The sequence below is a fragment of the Myotis lucifugus genome, unplaced genomic scaffold (assembly GCF_000147115.1).
Source record: "Myotis lucifugus unplaced genomic scaffold, Myoluc2.0 scaffold_425, whole genome shotgun sequence".
Lineage (NCBI taxonomy): Eukaryota > Metazoa > Chordata > Mammalia > Chiroptera > Vespertilionidae > Myotis > Myotis lucifugus.
Window position 1 is genome coordinate 924,999 of NW_005871473.1, and position 13,083 is coordinate 938,081.

At 43.7% G+C, this 13,083-nt stretch overlaps 1 protein-coding gene across 1 annotated transcript in view; it reads left to right on the forward strand.

Moving 5' to 3' along the window:
* The first annotated feature begins 5,052 nt into the window (after positions 1-5,052).
* The window catches only part of SV2B (synaptic vesicle glycoprotein 2B), a 20,662-nt gene continuing 12,631 nt past the window's right edge, over positions 5,053-13,083 (forward strand). The window contains exons 1-4 of the mRNA XM_023744048.1: positions 5,053-5,518; positions 9,878-10,058; positions 10,980-11,131; positions 12,820-12,953. Coding sequence (XP_023599816.1) covers positions 5,068-5,518; positions 9,878-10,058; positions 10,980-11,131; positions 12,820-12,953 — 918 coding nt within the window. The 5' untranslated portion in view covers positions 5,053-5,067. The remainder of the gene's footprint in view (positions 5,519-9,877; positions 10,059-10,979; positions 11,132-12,819; positions 12,954-13,083) is intronic.

The following is a 13,083-nucleotide window of genomic DNA, read 5'->3' on the forward strand; positions in this document are numbered from 1 at the left end:
GCTTTTTAAAAAAATATATTTTTATTAATTTCAGAGAGGAAGGGAGAGGGATAGAAAGCTAGAAACATCAATGATGAGAGAGAAACATCGATCGGCTGCCTTCTGCACACCCCCTACTGGGGATGTGCCCACAACCATGGTACATGCCCTTGACCGGAATCGAACCTGGGACCCTTCAGTCCACAGGCTGATGCTCTATCCACTGAGCCAAACCGGTTAGGGCTGATCATAGCTATTTGTTAGCTAATTTTTAGCCTTCAGCTCTCATCTCAAAGGCCACCTCCTTAGGGAAGTCTTTCTTGAGGACTACTAGGTAAAGTCCTAGGTAAGTTACTGTAAAGGATGCCTTCTTCTTGGCTTCTATAGGATTATATATTTGTAATATCTCTGCTGCCTGGACTATGGACTCCATGAGGGCAGGATCTCTCTAGCCTTGTCCAGTGCCTGGCACCCCGTAGGTGCTCAATAGAGGCTGTTGAATGCGTAAACAAACATTAGGCAGTAGCACAAATCTTAGGGCCCCTGGATATACAGATGAATGACAATTCTCCGTGACGGTTTCCAAACTTGACAGCTCTGTATTCTCTGAGCCTGGTTCACGGTTAACTGCTATCTAACAGAATTGTGGCTTTCCCCCTTCACAAACGACATTTTTTTTAAATATTTTATTGATTTTTTACAGAGAGGAAGGGAGAGAGATAGAGAGTTAGAAACATCGATGGGAGAGAAACATCGATCAGCTGCCTCCTGCACATCTCCTACTGGGGATGTGCCCGCAACCCAGGTACATGCCCTTGACCGGAATCGAACCCGGGACCCTTCAGTCCGCAGGCCGACGCTCTATCCACTGAGCCAAACCGGTTTCGGCCACAAACGACATTTTTAAAGGTGGTAGAGGAACTCCTTAAAAATCAAAGACCCAAAGAGATGGTCCTGTCCTCTGAGAACAGGCAGTTGGACTAGTTTATCCAGCTATGACTCTGTGCTGACCCATCGTACGTGATGCCCCTGCGGTCAGTGGCACACACGTGAGAGATGGCCCAGCCGGGCGTATCGCTCAGTGTGGTGGCTCAGAATCACCAAAGCTGACTGGCCCCCAAGGGAATCAAGTTCATGGCTATGGACTTCAGCATCAGCAGTATTATCATCATCGATGGAAATGATTCAGGTTTCATCATCTTATTTCAGACTCTTGAAATAGGAATGTCTAGATTTCGAACTTGTTGAGGTCCCTTCTCTTCAATTATTCATGTATTGCATACACTCAGAAAATATTAATTGAGCCCTTGCTGTGTGCCTGCCACAATGGGAGGCTCTAAATTTAGCGCAGGACGTGAAGCACGGCAGGCCTTCCATCACAATGGCGCTTAGATGGATGGTCACATGTCATGAGAGGTTTCCAAAAGGAGGGACTTGAACTTGCTTTAAATCAGCCCTAGGAGAAGCACCCTCCTCTCTCAAGCCTGTTTCTCTCAACTGGATTTATTTTGAAGTGTCAGTGTGCTTTTAGTTTGAATGCATTTTTAAAATCAGAAGGCCGGTCAAAGGTGGCTCTAGACAATCTTACATTTGAGATGTGTAAGTATTTCAAAATGAAAGAAGAAAGTGCAAAATTTCAGTGTTTATTTAAGGTCTTAAAAATGCCTATAATGTAAATATACATATATACACACACACTCTCTCTCTCTCTCTATCTCTCTCTCTCTCTTTCTTTCTCTCTCTGTCAATATAGATTGCAGTTGAACTAAATTCTTTCTGGTTCTAAGAGACCAGATGCTATGAATTTTCTTACATTACTTTAAAAATAACCCAATAAGTGTTCAACCGTAACTCCCACGTGGAAAAAGTGACAGATGACAACCCCTCTTCTCAGAGAAGTAACAACCTCAAGATGGTCGTCAAATGGATTATTCCACTTGTCCATTATTTATGTAATTGGTTAATTGGGTGAGTCATTATTTAAAGATAAGGAGCTAAAATAAAACTTAAAAAAAGCCTTAGGCTACTCAGAAGCAGTGCTTAAAGGAAGATATCACTACCTAGGTTAAGACAATCCCAGATGCTATAGGATTCTTATCCCCATGGTTGTGGGACAATCCTGTGATGTCGGTTCTAACCAAGGAAAGGCTTGGTGAAAATCTGAATGGTTCATGATATGAGATTTTACTATTGAAGGAAGTGGGCTGCACATTAGAGACACAGAGAGAGGTATCCTATATAATAAAAGGCTAATATGCAAATTGACTGAATGGTGGAATGACCAGTCACTATGACGTGCACTGACCACCAGGGGGCAGATGCTCAATGCAGAAGCTGGGCTCACGGCTGGCAAGCGCAGCAGTGGTGGCAGGAGCCTCTCCTGCCTCTGCAGCAGCGCTAAGGATGTCTGACTGTGGGGAGCGGCCCTAAGCTGTTAGTTGGACATCCCCTGAGGGCTCCTGGACTGCCAGAGGGTGCAGGCTGGGCTGAGGGACCCCCACCCCAGTGCACGAATTTTGTGCACTGGGCCTCTAGTAAATGTATATTTAGATTATAGGCATTTTTAAGACCTTAAATCTAAAAGTATATTAGGTTGAACTGTATGAAAATTTTTGTTCAACTTTCAAGCAATTTATTCCATTGTGGATACCAAAGTACAGTTTTGTAGTGAAGAGCATGGGTTCTGAGTCACGTTTCCCGGTTTGTACCTGGGCAACCTCATTGATTTGCTACGTGTCCTTCGGCAAGTTGTTTAGTTTTTCAGCGCTTTTGTTTTCTCACGTGAAAAATGGGATGATAGTGATTCTCACCTCTGAAGCTTAAGAATTAAAGAATGCTCGTAAAATGCTTATTAGCACAATGCTTGGCACATAGTGACTTTTCAATACATGCTACCCATTAGCACCTTACCTGGGCATCATGAGCAATGGATGTCAGATATTGTGGGATTTGATGGGTTAGTGCAGTGGTCGGCAAACTCATTAGTCAACAGAGCCAAATATCAACAATACAACAATTGAAATTTCTTTTGAGAGCCAAATTTTTTAAACTTAAACTATATAGGTAGGTACATTGTTATTAACTTAATTAAGGTACGCCTGCGCCACGTCTCCCATCGCCCGACTGACCAACACTTCTTCTAACGTCACTTCTTCAAAATAGACTTGCCCAGGCCGAAAACCGACTTCTGCGCATGGGCCACGAAGTTTCAATCGCACTGTACGTGCGCGCCTGCACGTGGTATTTTGTGGAAGAGCCGCACTCAAGGGGCCAAAGAGCCGCATGTGGCTTGCGAGGCGCAGTTTGCCGACCACTGGGTTAGTGTTACTGTTAGTGTTAATATTAGGGTTAGGTTTATTCCTTGGGAGGGAAAATTGGCTTTGGTAATGCTCTCTAAAATACCCCTTTCTTGATCTTGTATGTATATATGCATGGCCCATGGACACAGACAGTGGGGTGGTGAGGGCCTGGGGCAGGTGTGGGTTGGAGGGGGCCAATGGGGGAAAAGGGGGACATATGTAATACTTTCAACAATAAAGAATTATTTAAAAAATAAAAATATTTTATCTTAAAAAATAATAAAATATCCCTTTCTTTTAGCATTTTCCCCAAGGTCCTGCTCTTGGAGCCCACACTGACTTCTGATCCATCACCCCAAGACTTTCTGTTCCCCAGTTTTTCTCTTCTTTAGCTTGTTTTTTTCCATTGCTGGTCAGGTGCTTCTTTGTGAGCTTGAAAAGTGCCGACTCATGACTTATTCGCTACTTCAGAGCCATATGTTCCATTTTATCATTGGCATCCAACTCATCTATCTGACCTTCACCACTTTATTCAAAATTCAAGCAGTCAGAAGCAAACACCTTTCATCTCCTCACATGTTTGCTTAAAAGCTCAAAGTCAAAATGTCACCACGGCGTCTTAAGATTTCTCAGACTATTTTGCATAAATCTACCCAAGAGAACAGACATATACACTGGATCTATTAATGTCAGGATAATAAAATTATTCCGAGTCCACTTTGATGACAATAAATATTCATAAAAGTTTCTTTCATTGGAAATTATTCTATCCTGTCCCCGGAGCTTTCTTTTGAAACAGATGTTCCGTCCATCCAGTTGAATGTTAACTCAAAGACATATCAGAAAAAAAAAAAACCAACAAAAAAACCTCTTTGAAATCAAATTTATTTTGATGTTAAAAAAATTTTTTTTATTGATTTCTGAGAGGAAAGGAGAGGGAGAGAGAGAAACATTAATGATGAGAGAGAATTGTTGATCGGCTGCCTCCTGCAGGCCCCCACCTGGGGATTCATCCCCCAACCCAGGCATGTGCCCTGACCAGGAATCAAACCATGACCACCTGGTTCATAGGTTGATACTCAGTCACTGAACTACGCTGGTTTCATTCTTAGACAAGATTTGACCCCTTTTATGGGTGAATCAACACTTCAAAAGGCTTCTCTGACCCTGTTCTTTCTCCCCTTATTCTTTATCTCACTGATTCAATCCTCATTCATTCACCATGGATCTGAATGTCTCATCAAGATTTCCTACACCTTCCACATGAAGCACCGGCATTAGTAAATATATTTACTAGTAATTCTGAGAGTGTTTGTTAGAGTTTTAGCAGTTTGTAATCCTCTTCTCTTTCTCTTTGTACTTCCAGGGCATAACCTTCAGTAACAGAACGAATCAGGCCACTCAGCAAGCTGCCAGTTCCTGCCAGTACCTTGTTGAGGAGCCCAGCTGGACCCATTTCTAATCAACACCAACCCCCTCACCCACACACACACAAACACAACATCTCTGGGTCACTGAAGGAAACCAGACCAGAATTTGAAAAATTTCAGACTTCCAATAGACATTGGGTGCAAAAGGATACTTAGGTTGCCTTGCACAAATCTGCTCTAACTGAGGGACATAGCGGGGAGAATACAGGTGTTATTTTTACCTAAGAAGTCACACAAACACATTCTCCATTTAAACCTCTGCACATAGAATGGATGATGGTTATTGAAACAGCTCGAACCTCTACCACGGTGCACAAGATATAGCTTGAGAGGTGACCAGGCAGTCGCGGAACCAAGGAATGGATGCTTATAAATATCAGGACAACTATGAGGGCTATGCCCACACGGACGGCTATTATCCCGGCAATGAGTCCAACCCAGAGGAGGATGCACAGAGCGATGTTACCGAGGGCCATGACGAGGAGGATGAGATCTATGAGGGGGAGTACCAGGGCATCCCTCACCCGGATGACGTCAAGGCCAAGAAGACCAAGATGGCGTCCTCCAGGGAGGAGGACCTTCGGGGCCAGGCAGACCTGATGGCTGAAAGGATGGAAGACGAGGAGGAGTTGGCTCATCAGTATGAGACCATCATGGACGAGTGTGGCCACGGGCGCTTCCAGTGGATCCTGTTTTTCGTCTTGGGTTTGGCCCTGATGGCGGATGGGGTGGAGGTGTTTGTGGTGAGTTTTGCCCTGCCTAGCGCCGAGAAGGACATGTGTCTGTCCAGTTCCAAGAAAGGAATGCTTGGTAAGTGGAAATTTCCAAAGATCATTCTCTTCCTGGCATTAAAATACGAAGGGGAAAGAACAGTCAATTTATGTAGCACCTGTCGCTGTTAGGCACCTTAAATCTTTAGTCATCATATCCTTTCAACATTATCATTTGACACACAATTTGCCATGATGGTGTTTTTTATCTTAGAGAAATTAATTAATTGGCTCACATTTAGACAGCTAATGAGTATTGGAGCTTGGAATTCAGCTTTGTTTGATTCTTAAGCTCTTAGTTCTTTTTTTTAAAAAGTATATTTTATTGATTTTTTACAGAGAGGAAGGGAGAGGGATAGAGAGTTAGAAACATTGATCAGTTGCCTCCTGCACACCCCCTACTGGGGATGTGCCTGCAACCAAGGTACATGCCCTTGATCGGAATCGAACCCAGGACCCTTGAGTCCGCAGGCCGATGCTCTATCCACTGAGCCTAACCGGTTAGGGCACGCTCTTAGTTCTTATTGTTGTTGTTGTTGTTGTTAATTCACACCCGAGGATATTTTTCCATTGGTTTTTAGAGGAAGTGGACGGGAGAGGGAGAGACACACAGAGAGAAACATCAATGTGAGAGAGAGACATCAATTGGTTGCCTCTCGTATGTGCCCTTGACTGGACCCTTCAGTCCTCGGGTTGACACTCTACCCACTGAGCAGAACTGGCTAGGGCAAGCTCTTAGTTCCTTTTCCAAATCTTGTGCTCTCCTTGAGAGTCTGAGTTCTCTCTCCTTCATATATATATATGTATTTACTCATTTCAGAGAGTAAGGGAGAGGGAGATAGAGATAGAAACATCAATGATGAGAGAGAATCATTGATTGGCTGCCTTCTGCATGCCCCTTACTGGAGATTGAGTCTGCAACTGGGCATGTGTCCTAACCGGGAATCAAACCGTGACCTCTTGGTTCATAGGTCAATGCTCAACCACTGAGCCATGCCGGCCAGGCTCTCTCTCTCTCATATTAAACCATTTTCCATATCCAAGTGACAAATACGTTTTGTGAGTGGCAGGCCAAGGTCTCTTCTACTCTGTGCTTTCCTCTGTGTCCTTCCAGAATCCACTCTGCTGCTGATTTCTCTTGTATGCAAGTCTGAGTAGGCCCAATGCCCACATGTCTTGGGGATAGATGCTGGGCTGAGCACACCCACGGAGCCCCTGCAGGCTGTTGAGAGTCATGTGGTGAAGCACAGATGGATTCTGCAGGGTGGAGACCCAGCTTGCAAATCAATGAGATGTGAGCACCCTCAGAGCCAGCATCAGCCATCAGGTCTTGATGCAGCGAGGATTTTGTGAAATCTGAGAAAGGAATGTGGCAGAGAAGAGGTTCATCAACATATGAACAAGGATTTGTCCTGGTCATTCAATGTCCTGCAAAACCCATTCGTTCTCCAAATGTAGAGGCTGTGCCATGGATCCGTTAGCAAACATACAGTTATTGAAAGCTTACTAGGAGTCAGGTTCTGACTCAAGACTGAAACCTACATAATGGCCCCCAAGAACTAAAAATCTATCTAGCAACTTGGTTTATTCATTCAACAAGTAGTTGCTATTTGTATTCTATATGCTCATCTCTGTGTCCAGCCCCTAGGGAGAAAATAAGGAACTAGATAGACATGATCCTCTCAGCGAGCTTACGTAGAGCAGGTATTAATAAACACAGAGACTTAGTACAGGCTATGAAATACCTGTGCTATTCTGGTCCCCAGTACTTGCTTCCCAGCAGTGGTGGCAAACATGTTTTGTAAAAGCCCGGATAGTAAATATGGTAGGCGTTGTGGGCCCAGATGGTCTCTGTCACCACTAATCAACTCGGCCTCTGTAGCACAAAAGCAGCCCTAGATAATATGTAAACAAGTGGGCGTACCTGTGTTCTAATAAAACTTTATTTACAGAAAAAGACAAAGGGTAGGATTTATCCTATAGGCTGTAGTTTGCTGGCCTCTGATACAGAGTCATTACAAATAAAATTAAGATAAAAAAATTTTAAATCTCCATAATTATCCCTGGAGGGAAAAGACATTGAGTATACACAACCAGAAGTAATGACTTGAGAAGCAAGGCTGTCAACCGGAGCTTTTAAACACCAACATAATTTTAGTAGTTTTTTTGGTTATTGTTTGTTTATTTATTTTTAATCCCCATCCCAGGATATTTTTTCTTTTTTGTCTTTTTTAAAATTTTTTTTTTATTTTTTAGAACAACATCCTAGTATGGGATTAGGTGCAACAGAGCCCTCTTGTGGAAATTCTGAGAACAGCATGGTAGTGTGGGATTAGGTACAATAAGGTTTTTAAACAATGAGCACTTTTTTTTTGCTTTTTTAAAAATTGTTTTATTGAATGAGCACTTTTTAAAACAGTAATTATTACTGTTCTCAAACACTTTCATACACAAAACACACTCCTTAAAACAAGAATTCCAACTGTTCCACTTTCCTAAACAATAAGTACCTCTTAAATCAAGAATACAGTATTTTCAAACACTTTTCTACACAATGCCCTCTCTTTAAAACCAGGAGTCTACATGTTTTGAAACACTTTCTTACGCAACGCGTAGCTTTTTAAAACATGAAAATGAGAGTGTTCCAGACAGAGTTAGCTAGTAGTGTTTATGAGTATATTGTTTATGTGTTATCATAGAGTAATACGTGCTCTATCTATTGGTAAGATGGTACACACTTTGAAGGAATACATAGATTAACCCAGTGTGTGGAAAGCTATTAACTTCAGTGAAATACTGTAATATAATTTCATTTACTTGGGGAGCTTGCTGGAGCATTCATAGCACAATTAGGATATGTATCATTTAGTAATTATAACTATGGTGAAGCAGTTTACTGAAATCCAATGCGGTAAGAATGAATTCTAAGTGTTTTCAAATACTTTCCTACACAATTGACAGTTCTGTAAATGTGAATTATAACTGTTTTCAAACACTTTTCTACACAGTTTGCAGCAGTTTAGCAGTGAATTCTAAGTGTTTTCAAACGCTTTTCTACAGTTTTCAGAGTAATAATTATAAGGATGCTCAAACGTCTGGATAAGAAATTAACAAACATGTGTAAGAATCAAGAGGAAATGAAGAATGACATAGCTTCAATAAAGAACACAATGGACAGTTTCAACAGTAGACTAGAGGAAGCTGAGGACCTAATCAGTGAATTAGGAAACAAGGTAGAAAAAAAATCCAAGCAGAGCAGCAACTGGAAAAAAATTAAAAAGCAGGAGGAGAGTCTAAGGGAGTTTTAGGATAACAAGAAATGAAACAACATCTGCATAATAGGGGTGCCAGAAGGAGAGGAAGCTGAGCAAGGAATAGAAAACCTGTTTGAAGAAATAATGACAGAAAATTTCCTTGACTTTGGGAAGAAAAAAGTCACCCAAGTCCAAGAAGCACAGAGTCCCAAACAAAATGAACCCCAAAAGACTGACACCAAGACACATTGTAATTAAATTGGCAAATGTCAACAACAAAGTAAGAATCTCAAAGGCTGCCAGAGAGAGACAGAAAGTTACCAACAAGGGATCTCTCATTAGACTATCAACTAATTTCTCATTAGGTCAGAAGGGGATGGGATGAAGTATGCAGAGTTATGCAAAGCAAGGGACTGAATCCAAGAATACTCTATCCAGTAAGGCTATCATGCAAAATTGAAGGTGAAATCAGGAGCTTTGCAGTAAAAAAAAAAAAAAAAGACTAAGGGAGTTTATTACCACCAAGCTAGCAATGCAAGAAATGCTAAAGGGACTGTTATAAAAGTAAAGAAATAGAAAGCGAAGAAGTAATACAGGCATAAAGAATAAAAACGGCAACAAACAAGTACCTATCAATAATAACCTTAAACATAAATGGATTAAATGCTCTAATCAAAAGACATAGGGTAGCTGAATGGATAAGGAAACATAACCCATATATATGCTGTCTATAAGAAACCCACCTTAGCCGAAACCGGTTTGGCTCAGTGGATAGAGCGTCGGCCTGCGGACTGAAGGGTCCCAGGTTCGATTCCGGTCAAGGGCATGTACCTGGGTTGCGGGCACATCTCCAGTGGGAGATGTGCAGGAGGCAGCTGATCGATGTTTCTCTCCCATCGATGTTTCTAGCTGTCTATCTATCTCCCTTCCTCTCTGTAAAAAATCAATAAAATATATTAAAAAAAAAAAAAAAAGAAACCCACCTTAGAACAAAGGACTCACACAGACTGAAAGTGAAGGGATGGAAAAAAAAAATGTTTCAGGCAAATGGAAATGAAAAAAAAAAAAGCTGGAGTACCAATACTAGTATCTGACAAAATAGACCTCAAAGTGAAGGCCATCCCCTCCGCTCTCTTTCCCAACAGGGATGATCGTCTACCTCGGAATGATGTCGGGGGCCTTCGTCCTGGGGGGCCTGGCTGATAAGCTGGGGAGAAAGAGAGTCCTCAGCATGTCTCTGGCCCTCAACGCCTCCTTCGCCTCCATCTCCTCCTTCGTGCAGGGTTACGGAGCCTTCCTTTTCTGCCGACTCATCTCGGGCATCGGGTATGTAGTCTCGGCGCTTCAGCTGGACCCTCCTGGAACAATGGTCGGTCCTTCCTGGAACTCCAGCTCTGAGCCGTAGCTCCAAAAATCCTGGGACTGGGTGTTTGTCTGGATTCCAAGATACTGTATTGAAGTTACCCTTAGAAAGTTATCCTCAGTTAAAGTCAGTATAACATGACCCTGTCTCTGCCAGGCTTTCTTTCTTTTTGTTTTTTAATCCTCACCTGAGGATATTTTTCCATTGATTTTTAGAGAAAGTGGAAGCGAGAGGGAAAGACAGAGAGAGAAATATTGATGTGAGAGAAACACATCGATTGGTTGCCTCTTGCACGCGCCCGACCATGTCCCGGGCCAGGGAGGATTCTGCAACCGAGGTATGTGCTCTTGACCGGAATTAAACCCGGGACCCTTCTGTTCGCAGGCCGATGCTCTACCCATTGAGCCAAACTGGCTAGGGCCTCTGCCTGTCTTTCAATCCACTTGGTTCTTTCACCACAGAGCCTATGGGTGGGGTAGAGGCCGCTTGGTTTCTGCTGTGACCAGCGGTTCTCAACCTGTGGGTCGCGACCCCTTTGGGGGTCGAACGACCCTTTCACAGGGGTCGCCTAGGACCATTGGAAAAACACATATTGAATATATAATTACATATTGTTTTTGTGATTAATCACTATGCTTTAATTATGTTCAATTTGTAACAATGAAAATACATCCTGCATATCAGATATTTATGACGATTCATAACAGTAGCAAAATGACAGTGATGAAGTAGCAACAAAAATAATTTTATGGTTGGGGGTCACCACAACATGAGGAACTGTATGAAAGGGTCGCGGCATTAGGAAGGTTGAGAACCACTGGCTGTGACCATTTTTAGTGTGTGACTTGATTCTTTCCTTCTGGCATTTCCCCGCCCCCCTGCAGTATTGGTGGAGCTCTGCCCATTGTGTTTGCCTATTTCTCTGAATTCTTGTCTCGGGAGAAGCGAGGGGAGCACCTCAGTTGGTTGGGCATCTTCTGGATGACCGGGGGCATCTATGCGTCTGCCATGGCTTGGAGCATCATTCCGCACTATGGTGAGCGCTTGCTTCAATAGCCAGGGGCCCTGTTACTATGGCACCTGCACCCAAACGACATCTCCTCATTCCCCATGCTCGCACGCAGTTCCTGGGTATGACCCAGATCTTCCTAAAGAACTTCCAACCCTGGAGACACATTGGCTAATTTCAGTACGTGTTTCAGGAACTAATACAGTCTGTCCTCTCTCCCGCCCACATCCCCTTCCTCCTCCCTAATTCTCTCCTTTCCTTTTCTTTTTTCCTTCTTTTTTATTTGAAAGAATTTCACCTGTAATCTCCTTCAGCCATGGTCCCCTGAACAAGTGAGGCTCCAGTAATTCCATTTAACAGATGATGCAACAGAAGCCAAGAGAAGTTGGTGACTTGGCTAAGGTCATGACCTTGAATCCTGATGCTGCCTCACCATTCCATCCCCTATCCAGGACTCTTGTAGACAAGAGCAGCTCTTTTTTTAAAAAAATATATTTGTATTGATTTCAGAGAGGAAGGGAAAGGAAGAGAGTGATAGAAACATCAATGATGAGAGAGAATCATGGATTGGCTGCCTCTTGCACATCCCCCACTGGGGATCGAGCCCCCAACCCCGGCATATGCCCTTGACCGGAATCGAACCTGGGACCCTTCAGTCTGCAGGGCAACGCTCTATCCACTGAGCCAAACCAGCCAGGGCTCAAGAGCAGATCTTCTGACAAGGTCTGGTGTCAGCCAGGACAATTTTATTATCTGGATAATTGTGAAAAGTCGATTCTCTGGGCAGAGACCTGGCAATGTTAACTTTCACTGTTGGTTTTGTGAAGAGTAAAGTAGGGAGAAGGCAGCAGTTTTGAATTTGATTAGGTCTTTTGAGTATCCTGGGTGACAAATACCATCAGCATCCTTCAAAATCATTTCCAGAAAAACACTGATGATGGTGAAGGCTTTGCCATCATTTAGGACCTGCAGGGTGATGGGGATAGCAAACATCTTGCTCCTGAAGCTAACCAACACTTCTCTCATTTTGTTGTTGTTAATTCTCACCCAAGGATATTTTTTCCCATTGATTTTTAGAGAGAGTAGAAGGGAGGGGGAGAGACAGAGAGAGAAACATCCACTGGTTGCCCCTCTCATGCGCCCCAACTGGGGCCAGGAATTGAGCCTGCAATCAAGTTAAGAGTTCTTGAGGGGAATCGAACCCGGGACCCTTCAGTCCACAGGCCCATGCTCTAACCACTGAACAACTGGCTAGGGCTTGGTGTCTTTGTTTTAAATGTGGTCCTGTGTGTGTTCTGAGCTAGTCGAGGCTCCAGACATATATTTTTTAAAAAATATTCTCTCTCATCATTGATGTTCTTCCACCCTCTCCCTCTCTTTTCCTCTCTGAAATCAATAAAAATATATTCAAAAAAATCCTCAATGGATGTTTTTAGAAATATGGGATGTGGCCTCTGTTTGTGCTCTCACCCGAGGCCCCGTAAATGTCAGGCCAGGCCCACAAGAGGGTTGTCAGGACGCAGACTTCCAGTGCCCATCCTGGACTTGGGGCTCAGAGCTTTAGGGGGACAGCGGGGAGTCTGCACTTGAGCCTGCTTTCTGGGGGGTCATTTCAACCTACTTTCCGGGCGATGCCCTGTGCCTGCAGTTGCAGAGCCAGTGCCTGAAGGTCACTCGAAGAGAGTGCCACAAACCCTCTCATTTCCTCTTGGCAGGCTGGGGCTTCAGCATGGGCACCCACTACCACTACCACAGCTGGAGGGTGTTTGTCATCGTCTGCGCTCTGCCCTGCACCGTGTCCTTGGTGGCCCTGAGGTTCATGCCCGAGAGCCCACGGTTTCTGCTGGAGGTGAGTCAGCGCTCCTGCCCCCAGTCGGAGCGGCGGTGAGACAGCGCCCGGAGCTGGCTCTGCATTCTCAGCCCTTTAGACCCTCGCCCTCGCTTGCTGTCTGTGATGGTGGCTTGCCCTGGACTCATGG